General features: G+C 36.3%; 1 protein-coding gene across 9 annotated transcripts in view; it reads right to left on the bottom strand.

Annotated features, from left to right (window-relative positions):
• The window catches only part of LOC149076789 (sentrin-specific protease 6-like), a 130111-nt gene that overhangs the window by 97736 nt on the left and 12064 nt on the right, over nucleotides 1-20311 (bottom strand). For all 9 annotated transcript variants that reach the window (XM_089244509.1, XM_089244511.1, XM_089244514.1 and 6 more), the window contains exons 3-5: nucleotides 14102-14267; nucleotides 11549-11681; nucleotides 5193-5265 (exon numbers count right to left, since the gene is read on the bottom strand). In XM_089244509.1, the coding sequence (XP_089100635.1) occupies nucleotides 5193-5265; nucleotides 11549-11681; nucleotides 14102-14267 (372 nt within the window). The remainder of the gene's footprint in view (nucleotides 1-5192; nucleotides 5266-11548; nucleotides 11682-14101; nucleotides 14268-20311) is intronic.

Raw genomic sequence — 20311 nt, 5'->3', positions numbered from 1 at the left:
TATCCCTACAGTGTCCGAATACAGAACAGTTCAACTAATTAATGCTTACCATGATTCCTATTATAAGATCAGAAAGTCGTACAATCGTGATAAAGAGAAAACTTTATTTAAGCAGAAGGTTGATGAGTTTGAACTGAGAGCTGCTTCCGTTGTTGATGTTGCTGCTCGTAAATGTGCTATTGCTGTACACTGCACATGCAAAAAAACACAGGATGTGTGTGAATGTGCTATTGCTGTACACTGCACATGCAAAAAAACACAGGATGTGTGTGAATGTGCAATTTCAATCAACTGCTCATGCGAAAAACCAAAGAGACCCCTTCCCTTGAGTTGAGATTTATTTTTCTTCAAAGGAAATACGGTTTGGGAAAAATTGGATCTTCAGACTTGAAAGTGACAAACAAGTTAAATGAAAGTGTCAAGTGAAAGACTCGAGAGCTTCAGCGAGTACAATATGAACCCACATTTTCTAACATTGAAGCTGAAGAATATATAGAACATGAAGGGCACTATCCTTCTGATGTCACGAATGACAAGGACGGTAAATTTAAACCAACTACATCGTCAAAGAAATTCAATTTTCAGGTGAGAGTTAAACTGAGCCCAACAGTGTTAAACAACAGTGATCAATTTGGAGTGTCCGATCGCGCAACTGCTGCCATAGCTTCAAGTGTACTGCAACACATCGGAATGATAACCGATACACATGTTTCCCATGTGGTTGACAAATGTAAAATCAGAAAAGAAAAGTCGTGTCGACTGATTTGAAGTTTACATCCACACCTAATGAAGAAATTTCTGGCCTTTACTTTGACAGCAGAAAAGATACTTTATTTGTCGAAAAAGTGAACGCCAGGCATTTTCACAAGAACAGAAAAGAAGACCATTATTCTCTGATTCAAGAACCTGGATCGACTTACATTGTGTAATGTATCGCCCATTTGGGGTCTCCCGTTACATGTTACAGATGTCCCGATAATCCTCCCCCCTAGTTAACTAGCTAACACTAAGTCCTTCCCCCGGGCGAGGATCCGGTTGTGTCAACGACTTTTGATAATTATGTTCAATGTATATAATTATTCTTTGTAAATAAATATTTGTTTTCAATTACCTTGTTTAATTAACGGAGGGCAGCGGACTTATGCTGATTATGTACAATCCATTGTCTTGGTCTCACCCTCAATAGCCTTGCCAATATCGTGGGTAAAAGTCCGGCCAGCTTCGTTTACGGTTATCGAACTATTGCAAATCAGAAATACAGAATATCCAAAATAATTCCTATTGTGTTAGGATATGCAAATCAACAGGAGTGACGTCATAGTTTTCCCGATGTGCCGGAGGACACTCGTTCTCTCAGTGCGCAGAGAACAGACCCGTTTTCAGCTATTATAAATAGGCTGGATAAACCTGAAACTGTGCATTCAATCTCCTAACTTCTGAGCAGTTCGATCTTCTCACTCCACTCAGTGGGGTTGATGGCTGAGTAACTTCTACTAACAACTAGTTGTTGTTGTGATAATACTAATGTTGTAAAAATGTGATCTAAGCTAGGCTACTCCAGCTGGTCCAGGTAGTTGGTTCAAACATAATCTTCTACTCATTAATAGTTGTTTATTGTGCGTTCTAGTCAGATGGAATGTGATTCCTTGAAAGGGTCGGGTAATCCCTACAATGATACGCAACCTGCACTCATGTACAACTAGGTCTTTAACATAGTGGCGATGGTCGGTAGCATGTTTCGCCGATTGGTGTGATTCAGCGAGTTCTACAAGTGGTGCAACTTCGAAATGGTGCCCCGACTCCTATAGATTCCTGAGGTAAGCTTCCTAGAGTGATCAACATCATCCGCCTCACCTGAAAAAAGGGACACTTCATTCTCGACGTAGGACATATGAGTTGTTCAACGATGTCACGCTGATAGTAGGAGCTGATCCTCGGCTGTATTTGGGTGAGACCTATTTTTGTCGTTTTGCAAATCATTGCTGTCAATTTCAGAATTAACAGGTATTCATTTGAACTCTAACGTGTAACTTATTCTAAGTACGTTGTAGCAATAAATGTTTTGATCTGGAACTTACCTAGTTCACTTATTGCCTGTTGAATTGTTTGGATCCTTGAATCACGGGAATGTAGCATAACAATACGCTACAATTGGACATGTTTCTCTTACCTCGAGTACTTCAACCTACATAACTCAAAGCATTATTTCTCATCTGTCTGAACTTGAAATATCGCTTGAAAAGCTACTAGTAATCGGGTGTGATGGTAACGTTACTAACACTGGCTGGAAGAATGGCGTTATCCGTCAGCTAGAGCTGCACATGGGAAGACCACTACAGTGGAGCGTGTCTACTGCACTTCAACAAACTCTTTTTTCGTCATATTTTCCTGCGGTGCAACCACAGGGCCAAAATCCTTTTCTGTACTAATTGGACAACAGCTTATTGAGTGTGAAAAGCTCCCTGGAGTAGATTACAAATCTGTAGATTGTTTGATTCCAGAAGTAGCCACTGTGGTGGTCGAGTGGTCATAGTGACAGACTCGCATCGCGGGGAACCAGGTTTGAGCCCCACAGTTGCCACAGTGGAGGTCAGCTGAAGTTGGTTTTCTGTGGTTCCCAACTTTGAGGTGCAAATGCGAGCCGATCTTCCCGTTAAAAAGTCTTGTCACAGAGAGCAACAAGCCTACAAACAGTACAAATATTCAGTCACTACACATCACTTACTTCACTTCTGAGATATACATGGCAGCGCTGAAAAATCATACACACTAGATACACACTCAGACTGTTAGGTACACACACTTACACTTCCGGCACAATTCACTAGGTAGTAAATTGCCTATGGCAATACACCTGAGTTGTGCTTGGTTGGAGAAAAAAAAAGATTCCAGAAGTAGACAGAGAGAGAAAGATGCTGAGCAAAGACCAGCAGTATCTGTTTGATATATCCAAAGCAATAAAGTCGGGACATTATCCAGAGGATTTGTCAATCCAAGATCCTGGTCCTCTATCACGTTCTAGATGGCTAACTGCGGCAAATAGAGTGCTTAGGTAGCATATAAGTTTGTCCAATCCTTCTGAGAACGTGGAACAAGTAGTTACTTTCATCTTGAAACCATACATGTCAGTGTGGTTCAACATAAAAAAGAACTGATATTTTACTGACGGCCCTAAACATGTTTTTCTAGCAAATCAAACATCACTGTATTTATTTGACAATCTACTTCAAGTTGTTAATACAGTAATTGAATAAAATGTGTTCTTTGCACACCTTGAAAATATACTGTTGGCTATGATCACTGATGACAAGCAACACATTCGAGAGCTTGGATATAGGAAAATTTTGAAAGCAAGACAATCCGAATAATAATTTCCTCTAAAGGAAAAACTATCAAATACTTCATGCCCACCTAAGATAAATTTTGAACCTACAGATTAAACTGAAATAATTCATTGGAATACTTGCGTGTTGTATTCTCTCCCAATATTATGAGAAGTATGTGATATTATATCATCAATTCACTCATCAATTCCGACACTAACCGCATTCGAGACAACAAAAAGTATCCACAGTCGAAAGATGCGTCAAACTTGTTACAGAGGCCTCAAGTAAAGTATGTGGACATGAAGCTTGAAATGGCTACATCAGTTCTACGCTGTTATCAACATCAGTTTTGTGTGATTTCCCACAAAAGTCAGAATATAAATGTGTGCAATTAGAATAGAATCAATAGAAGTGTGTAGCAGTGAACCACTGAATCCTAGTCAATTTCAATAACTGGTTTTAAAATTTAATGTAAATTACATACTCACCACTACTTTGTATGGATGGTTGGGTAGGGTGTGGGCGGAACTCAACGTGCAGCCACCGCCTCGTGGTGAGTTCTGGGTCGTTTTGTCAGAACAAAACGGGCATAGAGCTGCGCAATGAAACTTGCAAAAATTTGGTCAATTCCCATTTTTTGAACACATTGGTGCGACCGGTAAATATTAACAATATTAATTTATTTTGTGTTATTAAACCATAAATTAAGCACAACAAATTATACTGTGTCGATCGTGGAATTTTAAGTAATATTAAAAAATTGAAGAAAAATGTTCAATTTTGTCAATTTCTATAAACTTCAAGTACGATGCTGCCCGGAAGATAACCGATTTTAAAATTTTTTACGTTTTTCTTCTTATTAAAGGAGGCAACTTTTCCGCATCATAGCGATTTCAAAATTAAAAAAATCATTTTTTTCGACCCACCCTAGTGTCCATTAATGGATAGTAAATTACATTAAAGCCCCCAGATGTAATTCAAAAAAGTATCTGTTAACGGAAGGCGTTTGCTAATGGGGAGTGTTTGTCATAGGAGTTTCCACTGTATGTGTAAATTACTTGAATAAGTTTTCAAAATAATTTCAAGTTATCAAATGTTTTTTGTGCAAAACTTCAGTCATTCTACACTCATTCAAAAATGTATGAGTACTAAGACAAAGAATAAAAATTCTGTACATACTGACACCAATGATATATCAAGAATAATATACAGTAGGAACAATTTCGAGACATTATCAATGGCATTGATGAAAATGCAACGAAAGGGTCAGAAACAATATGAACTATTATTAAATTTAATTACATGCTATTCACACACAACAGTCATGACTAGAGCCCGGATTATATGCACTAAAAAAGTGGCAAAATATACTCTGCAAATATGCACTTAAAAATGCAATGAGCGAATCACCTCGTCTGTTTGAAAAAAAAAAATTCTTCTTTCGGATATTTATGCATTCACAATTCTCAGGCAAATCAGAGAGTCTGATCGTTATATATTTCAGAGACACAAGACATATCTCTTGGAATGTAGACAAGCCACGGCTGTCACGTAGCTCTGCAGTTTACATATTATCACTGCAGTGTTGTACTGACTTCTTATACCTCTTCAAATAGCAAATTCAGAAAATTAAGAACTTTGAATTGAATCAATCAACTTTATCTGAAAAAGTTTCAAGTTTCTCGTGCAATTTTAATTCAGACAAACAAGAATCATAAAAATACATTTTTGCTGTATTCCAAGACAAAACAACAGTATATACAGAAATTCCCCTCACACAAATCAGCTCATTATTTTAAATAAGATGTATATGACAGGTTAGAGAATCAGAACCATGTGAGTTAATATATGAAAATAAATATTTACCGATTTACATTGATTTTTCTGCGTATAATCATTTCTTGTTGTTGACGTAAGGCCGGGCTTTTACCTTCAGCATCTACATTGAATATTAAATTACTAGATTGAAATAAATTTAGAAACAATAACATGAATAGTATTTTAATACAGTGTGTGTGTGGATGTATGGTATACTGCAAATTAAATCAATCCCTTTCACACTATAGGCTATCTTTTTAAAAACATATCAGTTAATGATAACAAACACCACTGATCACATTGGCATAACTTAAATTGTTTTTGAAGTGGGATTTTTAAGAAAATTTGACAACAAGCAACCAATCAGCTTTGAATCAGATTGATATGCAGGCACTCAGCTTCATTCTGGCCACAGCATCTAACTTGATCACAAATAATTTTTCCAATGAGCAACCAGAAGTCAAGGACCGTACAAACCATAATGCATTACACAGATTACACAATTCATATACAATACTGGTGACTGTTATTAACATGCAGACATATGAATAACTATCAAATGAGATATTGAAAACATTTGGGTCAATTCAAAAAAGTTGATGCCTCCCTACTTATTTATGTGTGCTCACGATGATAAGCAGATTTAATTGACACGCTATTAAAGGTTGAAGCTTCCTGCTAAAATATACAATGAATAACACTGATATTTTATTCATGGCAGCAGAGGTTGTCAACTGAAATGGTATTGGACATAGACGTGTGTGTACAAGACAAAAGTGTGCATCTCTGTACAGAAATCCTTCATGCATGACAATACATGCTAAACAGAGAGCCCTTGACATATGGCTTTTCTAACATACAAGAGATCGCGTATTTAACTACTCAACTCTGCTCTTTTTAGTCCGGCTTTAGTAGCGCTTTTGTGTAGGACAAAAAGTCTGGAAGATTCTGGATTCTTTCCTTTCTACAGATTTCTATGGCTCCATGACATCACCAAATTATCACAGTTTATTGCCAATTTGGGGATTTACAAAAACAAATCTGTTAATTTAATTTTTACATAAGATAATGACTATTTACAAACAATAAATAACATAAAGGATAAATTAGAACTAATTACATAATTTTTACAACAATACATGGGTCATTCCCAAAAAAGTGTGCAAACAGTTTCAGAAACTTTATAATTTTTTTACAAAACTTCAGAGCATTCTGGCTGTAATTTTATCTAATTTCATTTAATTCTCTCTTATATGGCATTTCTTAATTTGTTTCAGATGGTATCTAATTTTTTTTTTTAAATCACTGTTTGTTCAAAGCCTTAAAATCTTGCTGTCCCAGCTTCAAACGTGTTAAACAAAGAGACTTGGTGCAAATCTGGAATTTTTTTTCAAAAAACTTGGAATCATGTTTTATATATATTCCATAGATGAACAAAACTGACAATAAAATAATATTTTTTTCTAATGAAAAAGCTTTTTCTTCTGCATCCCAAAATTTTTCCCATTTTAAAATGCGCACTCTGTTACCGGCATTTGAGAAATATATTTTTATACCAGATTAAATCTGATAACACTTTTGAGCTCATTGAAATGTTCACTTTTAATGCTTGATAAACTTTTTTGGACTTGACTTTTGCAAAATGACTTAATATTCACATTGTCTTCAAAACCAGATTTTTCAATGTGGAATGTCCACTCTGTTACATCACTATCATAAATAATTAAGATTTTTTTTCCATTTATATCAGCATCAAGTGATAGTACATGGAGATATGCTTCAGATTATAAAAAAGTTTCCATCAATCATTCAAATTTATAATGAAAAATAATAATTTAGGCTAATTTGTCCACTCTGTTAGGTCTTCCAAAAACTCAAGCAACGTAACAGAATGAAAACTAAAGGTTAAGTTTTAGGTTAAATTTAATAAGTTATCTATTCAATTTAAACCCTTTACCACATTCTCATCATGTTATTTTTTAAATTAAATACAAAAGTAAAGTAGTACAGATCCAGGGAGATGTGTCATAAGGAGCACTCATTTCAGTATGAGTAAAGGTCGTTATTTGCCAATACATTCTGCATTTTATGGGAACAGAACCATTATTTTCTATTTTATTTTTGTTTCCAGGCTCTACCCCCCCCCCCCCACTCTGGATCACTAATGCGAGAGGCATAAACACAAGATTTATACCAACATCAAATTACTATTCAATTTCAACAAAAAACTTTGCAATAAAAGAAAAAATCATCCTGATGATATGATATACAGCTGAGCAAGTCCAGTGTCCACTTTGATCAGATTTTAATAATTTTACCACACCAAAATTCAAACTACGAGGGGGGATGTTTTTAGAATTTGCTCATGGGGTGAATGTTTTTCAAAGGTTACAGAGGAGTCTCTGGGTCACCTGTCACATTTTATATATAATTTTTGAGAAAATAAAAGTGTATTTGCCTGGCCTATTAAGAATATTTGAGATATCATTCTCTTAGTTAAACATTTCTGTGCACTCTGTTACAATGATGTCCACTCTGTTACGGGAAGCATTTTTTCAGTTCACAGGCAAAAAAAAAATTAAAAACACGTCAAACTAAGATGTTAAATTATAGTTATATTTTATATTATGTTTTTTTAAACTGAAGAGCCAAAAAAACTGGTACAGGCATGCGTATGCAAATAAAGAGATATGGAACCAATCAGAGTACTGCGCTGCAGTTGGCAATGACTATATAACACAACAAGTGTCTGGCATAGTTGTTAGATCGGTTACTGCTGCTACAATGGAAGGTTATCCAGAATTTAAGTGAGTTTGAACGTGGTGTTATAGTAGGCGCACGAGAGATGGGACATAGCATCTCCGAGGTAGCGATGAAATTTGGATTTTCACGTACGACCATTTCACGAGTGTACCGTGAATATCGAGAATCCGGTAAAAAAATTACAACGATATTAGGCAGGTTTACCAGTTTTTTTGGCTCTTCAGTGTATATATTTTTAATTATATATTATAAATTATATTTTATTTAATGTACATCAAATTTATTTGTATAAAGTTTTACTATTCATGTATAAAAATCCTGATTGGTACCCAAGAGTGAATATACAAAGTAGTACTATGAGATCACAATATCTATATCATATACCATTATCTAAAACAATTTTTAAAAATCATGTTTTCTTGCTCTGAGAATATGTATAGAGTTTGATGTTATTAGACAACAGCAATCATTTGATATGTTTAAAATGGCTGTAAAAGGTCACATACTGGAAATAACAGATACTGAGCAGTTCGTTTCATTCGATGAGTAATGAATTCGTAAATTTTAAGGAATAAAATATGTACATATGTTTGTTGCAGGAAAATACACTAATTTCCATAAAACTTTGAGCACAAAGAAAGAATTGTCTGAATGGAACAAAATTTTATATATGTGAGTACAACATTGATATAAGTGATTAAATAATTAAAGCAAAAAAACCATTTGTCATTTGATCATTTTTTGTCGCACCATGGTCATTTTCTGCACACGAGGGCTAATTAGACCGGGACCTACAATTTATTGCCGATTCCGAACGGCAGGCTTCTTTTTTATACTCATCGAGAGGTTGGTGCGCTAACCCCTCGATGGGGGACTCCCTGCGATAGCAAAAAAACCATTTGTTACCGAAAAACTACAAATGAATGGAGGTTCTAGTACCCTGTTGGACCACCTCTAGCTTGAATAAATGATACTATATGGGTAGACATTGAGGCATACAGGTCCCGCATCATCTCATTACACAGTTGCTGTGAGCACGCCTCTAGTTCAATCAAATTCCTAGGCTGCCCAACTCGCCATCCCAAGTAATCCCAGATGTGCCAGAATGGTAACAAATCTGGGGATCGGGCAGGCCAAGGAAGGGTATTAATGTGGCGGAGGCATTCGTGTGACACCCTTGCTGTGTGTGGTTGAGCATTGTCCTGTTGAAAAGTAACTCCCGTGGAGCCCTTCTATGAGTGGCAACACATGTGGTTGAAGAATGCCACGAACGTACAGCTGGGCTGTCATGGTACAATGGACAGATATTAGAGGTGACCAGGTGTTGTATGCGACAGCACCCCATACCATCACACCAGCTGTGCAATAGGTGTGCCGCTGTATAGTGAAGGCAGGATTGAGGCGTTCGCCACAGGGCTTCCACACATGTGTATGGTTGTCATCACTGCCAAAATTGAATCTGGATTAACTGCTGAAAATGACCTGGTTACATTCGATTGCAGACCAATCTTGTCGAGCTTGACACCACTCCATACACAGGTGATGGTAAGTGGTTGTCATTGGTAGCATAGGTAATGTAAGCACAGGTAGAATTTTAATGAGTGCAGCAATACCAAGTGTTCTTCAGCAAGGCGCCTCGTCAATAGCCGACAATGATACAGTTGGTACAGTGTATGCTTGTCGAGTGGTGTAACTGTCTTCTCGGATATTGGTCTGCCAAGGGCGTCCTGAGCCTGGCCGCAGTGCATGAGACCTCTCTCTCATCTACTGGTCCCAACACCTTCTCACAGGAAAGTCAGATTGGTCTAAGTGGCGGGCTACTTGTGAACTGACCTGCTGGCTTCCATCATCCCGATGATTCTTCCCCTCTCGAACTCTGACAGTTGATCATATTTTCTTTGATGGTGGAGTAACGGCATCCCTAATCAAAAAGCATCCCTCTGCAACAGATTAAGTACAGGCAAAATTCCTCTGTGTACCTTTTTTTATATGCCAAGGAGAATGAAGTTCAATGCCCTCTGGTGGCATTAAGCACTGCTCAATCACGCTGACCACCCGAGTGGCATGGTGGTAAGATGCTTGTCTACCATCGTGAAGGTTGTTGTCAGGGTCCCGGGTTCGAACCCAAGGGAGACCTTGATTGGTCATTGACCAACATTTTGATTTTGAGTAGCTAAATATATGTCAAAAATAAACTTTTCTATGTGCTATTTTGAAAAAATCAGGAAAAGCCATCGAAACAGCAGAAATAATTATTTTTTACAGGAATATTTGTTTTTGTAACAGAGTGGACAAAATCAGTGACTTTGTCATAAAACCCAAAAATAAAATATTACAAAATAAAAGTGAAAAATACTTATGAAATATTAAACTTCAAGATTGGCTATAATTTGAGATCAATTTTATTTTGAAAATTCAAGTTTGAATTTGTCATTTCAAAAATGTGTAATGTACACTTTTTTGGGAATGACCCACATATAGTATATATATTCTAACCTTTATAAAATTGATTTCCTGTCTGCCTGTGTGTATGTTCTATATACACAAATCTAAAATTTTAGGCCAATTGTCACCAAATTTTACATATAAAGTGAAACCTCACTACAATGATACTCGATATAACAAATTCCTCTACAACAATATTTTTTTAAACCATGTTTGGAATTGCTTATAGTCTAATGTTAAATTACTCCAGATACGATATCATTTACTATGACAAATTCCTGTATAGCAATATTTTTTGAAATCATTATAATGATATTTTTTTATATTTTGCTAAAAATCATTTTGAATTCAATTTTCACTTTGTCACTTGTTTTTATCCTACTGAAGGCATCTGATAACATCAATATTTTGCGCTAAAGGATCACCAAAAGCTGAAGGAAGTTATTGGTATTGCTACTTTCTGTGTAAGACACAAAAGTACAATGTGATAAACTTATTTTACAGAGACATTAATTTACAGGGATTTATGCATCTAAGTGAATTTTATTAATAAACTTAACAATTACAATTTTTAGCAGTGCATAAATACATAAAAGTGAATTTTCTGGTTGTATTAGCAATGGTGATGTAGAAAAGGTGATAACAGCTCAAACTTGATCACATGTAAGGATAACGTTGCCTCTCTATAAAACGATATAATCTCTCTACAACAATATTTTTTCTCGGCCCACAGAGCATCATCACATCAAAGTTTTACTGTGTACAGAACAAGGCTTAACTTGAAGGACAGGCTAAAAGTTCACCACAGTTGGACAAAGAACTGTCGGGCAACAATAGTCCGTGAGCCTCAACAATGACTTTTGGTTGCCGTGGTTCCCAAACAATATTTTTCTCATTAGTTCATTCCTTTACAATGGTTTATCACTTCCTAAATGCTTCCAGTATAGGAAGAAAACCCAGGAAGCATCAGGTATTATAGCTAGTACTGAATAACGTCTGTGGGTGTATAAACTGTTATGAAAAGGTTATGCAGACTATCCTTCATTAATAGTGTAAAATTGCTAAATTTTCAAGTTCTTTCAGATGAGATATGTCCCTTACTTTTATTTCTTGTATTTTTTAATGTAAATAAATATAAGGGATTGCTCTCAAACTCATCCATGTAATATATGAAATAATCCATAAAAAGCACATACCGCACTGACTGTTGGTTGCTACATTAGTCAAATCTGCAATAGGTGTAATAGGAACAGCAACTGATTTATTCGTAAAAGGAATAACAATAGATCGTTGTGATGCTGTTGGTGTTCTGGTGGTCTCAAGAGTAACCTTAAAAAAATAAATCATGATCAAAGCAATGCATTGCAAACAGATTCTCGTTTTTAATTGAAAGAGAAATACATGCTTTATGTATAACCTTTTAGTCAAAAAATGGAGCTAAGTCAACATCACATATGCATTTATGTTCCAAATACGTTTTGCTATATGTTTTGTTGCCACCACTTCACATTGAATGCTGATCAGAGACATACATAAGGGGGACGAGCATAGAGGACTTAGGCCTCTCCCAAGAAAAAAAAATTTTCTAATTCAAAATATTTTTAGTATTTTTGTAAAAAATAAATGTCGAAAGACTAATAAAATGACTATCAGCAATTTTAATCAATTTCTGTTAATTTAAATGTTTTTTGAAGGTTAATAACTAAAAATTTCTCTGGAAGAAAATCCTGTTGGACCCCCTCTTACAACTCCAAATAAGTTGACTCCTTATAAGTTGATTCTGCATACTCCCCTGGGGCTAATAAAAAACATTATGAAGGCCACGGACAAATCTGATCCAGGTTTTGCAGTTTTGTAAACATTGTTTATGCCTCTGCATGTCCTAAAAATACAGAAGACAACTGAATGCTATTGAATAGCATCAGTCACAAAACCTAGAATAGGCCTATGCATCCAACTGCTTTGTTATGGAAACTGTTGTTTCACCTATACCTAAAATGTGCACCATAATTGATGAATGTTACTTACTATATAATATCCAAGACCGTGAAGTAGTAGATACAAAATTATTTTTTCCATCCAGACAAAAGTTTTTAATGACTACTCAAAACATTAACACAAAATGAGATCTTCAACCCTCAAACAAAGCAAAAGAAAAATTGATAAACCACCTGAAAAAACTATACAGTTTCTGCTTTGGCAGAATCATTAATTGCAATCCACTACATTTGTACTATTTGGCAATATTTTGATTATTCCCTTTCCATATACAACCTCTGACAATAAAGTTCGGTGAATGAAGTCAGAACGGCCGATCTGACAACACTGGCAAAGCAAAACGCTGCACATGCGTAGCGGCAGGTGTTGACCATCTGCCGCCACCGTTGTTCAGTTGAGCATCGTTTGTGTTCCGTGAAAGACTTCTTTTATAAAGTGCTTGTTTAGTGTGTTGGTTCTTAACTGAGAACAGGAAAATGAACGAACAAAAGATGAATTTAAAGTACCTGAGGGAACGATGATGAATGCTGCAAGGTACATTGAAATTTTGACCCGTTTCATGAAATGTCTACGCAGGGTACGATCTCAGTACGCACAAGGTGGTTCATGGTTTCTTGTTCACGACAATGCTTGCCCTCACACAGCCAACATCGTCAAACAGTTCCTGGCAAAAAAGGGGGTAGTGCAAATTGAACATCCACCATACTTGCCAGATCTCAATCCTCCAGACTTGTTCCTATTACCACGACTCAAACTCGCTTTGAAAGGAAAGAGATTTGACGATATTCCTGACATCCAGCGAAAAGTGACGAGGCTTTTGAACTCCATCCCAAAAGAAGACTTCTTGCAAAGTTTCCAGGACATGTACAGGAGATCTCAGCGGTGCATAGTAATGGGAGGTGACTATTTCGAATGACAGTAAGGCAACTTTCATTAACATTTCATCTATGTTAATGTTACAGGACTATTCACCGAACTTTGTCAGAGGTTGTAGAAAAAGTTACTCAAATAAAACAGTAGGAGAAGTAGGACAAAAGTAAATTATTTTACTGAAAAGTAGGAGCCCTGCGTACTATAAATACAAAACACTATACTAAAGAATTTTTTTTTATTCTGATAAAACTTCCCAAATTTCACATAGGCTTATCTGGAAATTCTTGAAAGTAAAAACATTTCTAACAAACATTATTTGGAAATTTAGAAATTAGAATAATCATTTGTTTAATAAACTATCAAAGTCTGTACAGTAAATACTATTTAACCACACATAAACCTTATAAACATTCCTCAGAGAAATTTATAACAAATTGATACATGCAGGAAAGTGCTGGGTGTGCAAATGCATGACTAACATATTTATGTTGTAAGAGTTATTCTTGATTTGTGTTGTAGTGGGGCTGCCATCTTCATGAAAATGGTAGATGCCTGAATTTTCATGTTAAAGGTCTGCCTGCTCTCTGCAGGGAGACTTTCAAATGGGAAACCAGCTTGCACTAGTGCCTCAAAATTAGAAATCACAAAAAACTTTAAAAAAAAAGTGTTAAAAGTACTTTACAGTAGCTGTGTAACTCTGTTAAGATCAGGTATTTGAAAAATGCGTCCACATTAAAAACATAGAAGCATGCAAACTTTTCATCAAATTAGAAATTGAACAACAAAATTTCAAAAACATTATAAAAATTAAATCTGTTGAAAACAAATGCATTAAAAACGAAGTGATGACACACTGGAAACAAGGGGGGCAGACAAACCTTAGGCTGTATAGCTTGATACTTTATCTCTTCTCTGGTGATTGATGATTTAGTAGCGCATGGTGTACTTACTGCAGATCGACTGATTGAACGGCGGGCTGTTGTTTGAACAGAGTTTTTAGTTTCAATGTCTTTACTTGGTGTGTTCCCTAAAAACACTATATCTCTGGAAATTGAAAATGATAATATAATTTGTCACATTATTTAATACTACAACAGAGATTTTTACTACTATAAATATTAACCCTTTGTCAGGTGTGGTACCTCTATATACAGTGGAACTTGGTTTGAATTTTGGATTTTTACAATTTAATAGCTATTTTAATATTGTTCAGCCAGAATACATTGAAATTGTGTACCACTTGATACAAGTTGTGTTCTTCAACCTCTTAAAACAAATTTATTCAGAATAGTTCCTTCTAAGAAATTCTAATGAACATGGATTTCTATAATACTATACAAATGATTAGCAACTGATTTATAACTGATATCAGTAACTGTTTCTGCAAATCAGGCTTTGTGAACATGGTTAAGAAATTCTACTTGCAGGGCGAACCTGCCTTCCCCATCTTCTTTTTTTATTTGATATTGATAAATCTTTTTGTCAGCCTCATATCCATGGAATTCCAATTAATAACTCCACTGAACTTAACATCCTCCTGTACACAGATGATATTGTAATACTGAGTGACTCAAAAATACAGTTGCAAAAAAAATCAATCTTCTCGACTAATATTTTAAATCTAACCACCTTACTGTTAATTTAAACAAAACAAAAATCATTGTATTTAGAAAGTCTGGCCGTCTCGCAAAAAATACTAACTTTTTTTGGGATAACGTTAAACTCGAAATAATCAGTAGCTATGTCTACCTTGGCCTCCCTTTTTCATCTTCAGGAAAATTTTCATTAGCAGCTAATTTCACGATTAAAAAGGCTTTTATGGCCATGAATCAACAACTTAATTTACTGCGTAGCTCCAGAAACCCTTCGCTGTGTGTGGCATTCAAATTATTCGATAGCCTCAAACGATCTGCTCTATGTTATGCTGCACCGGTTTGGGGTTGCTGATATGCTGGAAAGGGTTCATACGACCTTTCTGAAAAAGTTATTAAATATAAGCAAATATTGTCCTGGTTATCTTATAAGACTTGACCTTGGTCGCTGCCCGCCCTATTGCCACTCAAATGTTTAACCAACTTATCACGTATTGGCTTAGGCTTCAAAAAATGGACGAAAATCGTCTACCAAAAATTTGCTTTCTTGAACTCTGCCGTCACACAGATTCGGAAAACTGGGCAAATTCAGTCAAGACCCTTCTGAATAACTGCGGTCGACCTGATATCTCGTGCACACCCACTCTTTACCTCACTCCAGTAGCTTTAACATCCATTACTATAATAATTATTCTGATATCTCTCTCCAAGAAGACAGATCTCGACTGTCTGCTTCAACATTATTTCATTTCGCCGATAATTTTGAATTTTCGCTGTCCCTACAGTCTTACCTGCTCTTCAATCTCCCCTTTGGCGGTCCGTAAGAATATGGCCAGACTTTGCCTTTACCCTTTTATACTTTATACTAACAAAGATATATTGCACAAATTTAACCCTGACGAACCTTGTCAGTATTACAATCAACTAAATAGCTACAATGATCTTTTCACCTTCTTAAGGAATGCACATTCTTTGCCCTTCAAAGACATACTCATATCTCTAAATACCTTCGCCATATCTACACCTGATCAAACTTTTATCTAATTTTTAGCAACCCCTCTCCTTCTATGTGTCTACATTTTTTTTTTTTTGATTTATTCAGGATATATCAAAAATTATATTTCTCTTGGGGCAGTAGTTTTGACGCCCTCCCCCCTTTGTTTTCGTTTGCTCCCCTCTCTGCCCATGCGCTCAGGTAAAAAACATTTTATTTATTTTTCAATCTATTCATCTGGATCCGAGATTATATTATGCATCTATATATATTTTTTGTGTTTAAACCTTATGCATTTGTTTGTTTTGTATATGTATCTCCAATAATCTAATTAATATTTGTACTTTCCATCCACTGGTGTATTGATAGGCACAATTGTGCAAATCATTAAAAGTTCAGTTAAGAAATTTTACAGTGATGGTAATTCAAGAATGGTGGAATAATGTAGCAGCCAAGATCAATTATTAATTGTACATGAATATTTATGATCAAGTTGCCCTTTTTAGTCATTTTACGGTTCCAATAAAGTTAAGTTGAACAATTCAAATTTTGGATAATTCAAACTTTTTTGCTGTCCTCTTGAGCTTTGAATTAACCAAGTTCAATTGTAAATATTAAATGCAAAAGATAACAGGCTTCAAATAATAAAAGAATGATTTTGCATTATTCTTCCACGATAATTTTGTTAAGCACTTTTCATTAATGCTGCAGTACTTTAAATGTGCCACTACTACTTAACCACACATGCACCTCGTCCATATTCCTCTGCAGAACTTTTAACGAATTGGCACATTTTAGAATATACATGTCCGTGTTGTGAACCTAACATGAAGTTTATTTCTGTGCAGGGTTGGTAAAAAAACCGTTTTTTTGAAAAAAACCAAAAAACCGTTTTTTTTGAAAAAAACCAAAAAACCGGGTTTTTTTGGTTTAAACCGGTTTTTTTGTTTTAAATAGTATTATTATTAAAAACAATGAAATTTCTGAAAAATCATTCAAACTTCCAATAATTAACAAAAATAAAATGTTTATTAATGTAATTAACACTATTCCCATGCTAATTAATCAATAAATATTTATTACATTTTAACAAAAACCAACTTTTGCCATTTAATTATTTTTTGCTTAACTCAATGGATTACTGTGTGTTTGAAAACTCTTTTAATGTTATTATTAATCATATAATATATAAGGGGTGATCAAATGAAAAGGTACGAAACGACACGGTGGGTACAAATGTAGACTTTATTCAAAATATACACCATAGGCCTGAGCACAACGATCCCACTGATGAACAAGGCGCAGGATTCCTTGTTCCCAGAATTCCTGTGGCCGTGACGAGACCCAGTCCTTCACAGCGTCCTTGAGTACGTCGTCCGAGTTGAAGCGCTTCCCTTTCAGGTGTTTCTTCAGTGGACCAAACACTTGGAAATCGCAGGGCGACATGTCCGGACTGTAGGGCGGATGGTCCAACGGCTCCCACTTGAACTTGGCCACATGTGTGTGACTTTGGAGACGTGTGGACACGCGTTATCATGGAGCAGAACCACACCCTTCGTGAGCAGCCCCAGTCTTTTGTTCTTGATGGACCTGCGTAGGCGTCGGAGTGTCTCGCAGTACACATCGGAGTTAATGGTTTTGCTGTGCTTGAGGAATTCCACAAGTAGCGGACCTTGAACGACGAAAAAGACGGTGAGCAACACCTTGCCTGCTGAGGGCACGGCTTTGAACTTTTTAGGGGGAGGTGACGACGCATGCTTCCACTGCATGCTGTCCCGCTTTGTCTCTGGCTCGTAGTGATGGCACCAGGTCTCATCACCTGTGACGATCCGCTCCATGAAAGCGGGGTCTTCCTGATACCGAAACAGATGCTGCTAGCCCCATACGCAGTTCCTTTTGCTGGTCGGTGAGCTGCTTCGGAACCCAAGCGGCACACACCTTCCGATATCGCAACCTGTCGTGAACACGGTTCCATAGCTGACATCCACCTTCACCGCCAATATTCGCAATGTGACACGCCGATCACTTCTCACTACGTCGTCCACCTTGTCGATGAGATCGCTCGTGATGACAGTGTTTGCCTGGCCTGGTCTCGGGTCATCACCCACACTCTCACGGCCTGCACGAAAACGGGCACTCCATTTTCTGACAGACTTGTCAGAGACACATTTCTCCCCGTGAACTGTCACCATCCGGCGATGAATAGCTGCCGGTTTCTCACCTTCCGCTGTCAGAAATCGAATAACACCTCGCTGCTCCTCAATCGCCGAATTTTGCAACACAAACGCCATCTTGTCCTCATACGGACTACCGCATCATTTGGACGAGGCTTTTGATAAGAGCCTCTGCTCTCTCTCCTGCACATGCGGGCGCCTGTGCATGCTCCGATCCCAGTCAGAGACTCCAATCACATCCCGAGATGTCTCACTACGTTCTCCCATGGCGGAATATGCAATATTTAACTGTTACGTTTTTACGTCGTTTCGTACCTTTTCATTTGATCACCCCTTGTATAAAGGTTTTTCTCCAGTTACTTTCAGCATACTTAATTACGAAGCTATTTTGCAAAAAGTAATAAAAATTAGGTGAATATAATGCATTTAATGAAGCATAAATAATGCAGATTAATTAGCAATGATTTACGATATACAGGGTGATTATAACTAAGGTTCTGATTTCAAAACACTGTAAAAAAAAGAGTGATTGTCAGAATGACTTGAAAATTGTCATGAATATTCCTGAAAAAATTCAATTTTATTTGATAAAGGGGAAAAAATACTTGAAAATGTAAAATTAATGACATCATCCAACATGTGGGACATTTGCTTGCAGAATGGAAACGATAGCCAGTCATGGCAAAATTATAACTTAATTATAGCATTGCACGACTCCATAATTCACGGAAGCATCACAAAAAAAAAAAAATGCAGTAATTGAACAAATAACTACGACTTACTCAAAAAATTTTAAATATGTTGTCCTCCGCGTGTTCTGACTATGAGGTTGAAAGCACAAAAATTCTTGTTCAACAACAGAATCGGAGTATGCCATGGTCATAATGTGGATGTGCTTGCAATTCAGCTTTATTAAACCAAACGCGCCCCCTTTCCCCCGTTCATATTCCTGAGGAATGAGGAACTTCTAACATATAGGGAATGTGCTGGAGATTGCAATTCACCAAAGTTTGTAATCTGACCACTGTTTATAACATTTTGAGGTACCCCCACAGCCAGAAGTTGCAAGGGTTAAGGTGCATCCTGTCAAAATAAGTCTTCAGCAGCTGCTTTGCTGGTATTGCAATGTGCATCTTGATAGAAGTTCTATCCACACACTGATGCTGTGGATGTGCCGAAATGATGTGGTTGCACAAAATAGATTATACTGCTGGTCAAGTACAGCATCATCTACTTGCACATTTTGCACTTTTTTTCCTTTGCGAAAGAAACGTCCACTGCTTCAGGAGTATCCATGCAAATTTTCAAGTCATTCCGATCAGTACTTATTGTATAGTTTTGGAATCAAAACTTAAATTATAATCACCCTGTATATAGCTGATTATTTTTCATAAATCTGTTACTACTATACAATAGAACCTTGATTAACTGAGCTTAACAGTGTGTGTGTGAAAGTATAAAAAAAAACAACTATTGAATATTAAGACTGGGAGATATACAGTAGGAGATGTGCTACTTCTTATGGGAAAGGAAATGTATGTGAGGTAATGTAACAACTAGTTCACTAGTGTTTGTCCTTTAAGGACAGCTGGTGTCTTTATTGGATTATAGGACCACCTGCCCCTAGCATGATGGTGTCACTACTGTAGCTGCTTCTTTGTGAAGGGAAAAAGAAACCATGTGAGATAATACACCACTACATTTAGATGTGTGATGCAATCCTTATTCATGAATTTGCTTAAGATAGAGAGAGCGTCAGAATGTAGCCAAAGGTTAGAAAATGTTGTAGGAATGAGAAATTTTGGCTTTTATATATAACTTTAAATGACTAAGATACTTCATATGAAAAATATATATATATTCTGGCCACTTTTAAGACTTTTTGAAAAAAACCATTTATAAAATCTTATGTCATTTAAAGATATACCATCAGAATGTACCCCAAGGATATAAAATGTGGTAAAAATGAAACATTTTGGCTAATAATGAACAAATGTGATATTTTTCAAGGAAAAAAAATGATATTTAGGCAACTTTTATCTGATTTTTTGAAAAAAACCAAAGTGGTTTTTTTAAAAAAACCAGTTGGTTAAAACCAAGGTTTAAACCATGGTTTAAACCAACGTGGTTTAAACCAAACAACCCTGTTTCTGTGCAATGCTTTTTTATAGTACTGCCATCTATTTTTTAAGCTATGAGTGAAGTGTAGCAATTGAAAATTTATACCGTTGTTGTAGGCCTGTTGCTCTCAGTGGCAAGATTGGCTTGCATTCACTTCTCGGAGTTGGGAACCACAGAAAACCACTTCAACTTACCACCACTGGTGCA

Source organism: Pholcus phalangioides, unplaced genomic scaffold (assembly GCF_987345545.1).
Source record: "Pholcus phalangioides strain wild (caught in Gottingen) unplaced genomic scaffold, Ppha-v1.0 ptg000015l_1, whole genome shotgun sequence".
In the NCBI taxonomy this organism is placed as follows: Eukaryota; Metazoa; Arthropoda; class Arachnida; order Araneae; family Pholcidae; genus Pholcus; species Pholcus phalangioides.
The sequence above is the reverse complement of the archived record's forward strand: the minus strand, read 5'-3'. Positions and strand labels throughout refer to the sequence as shown.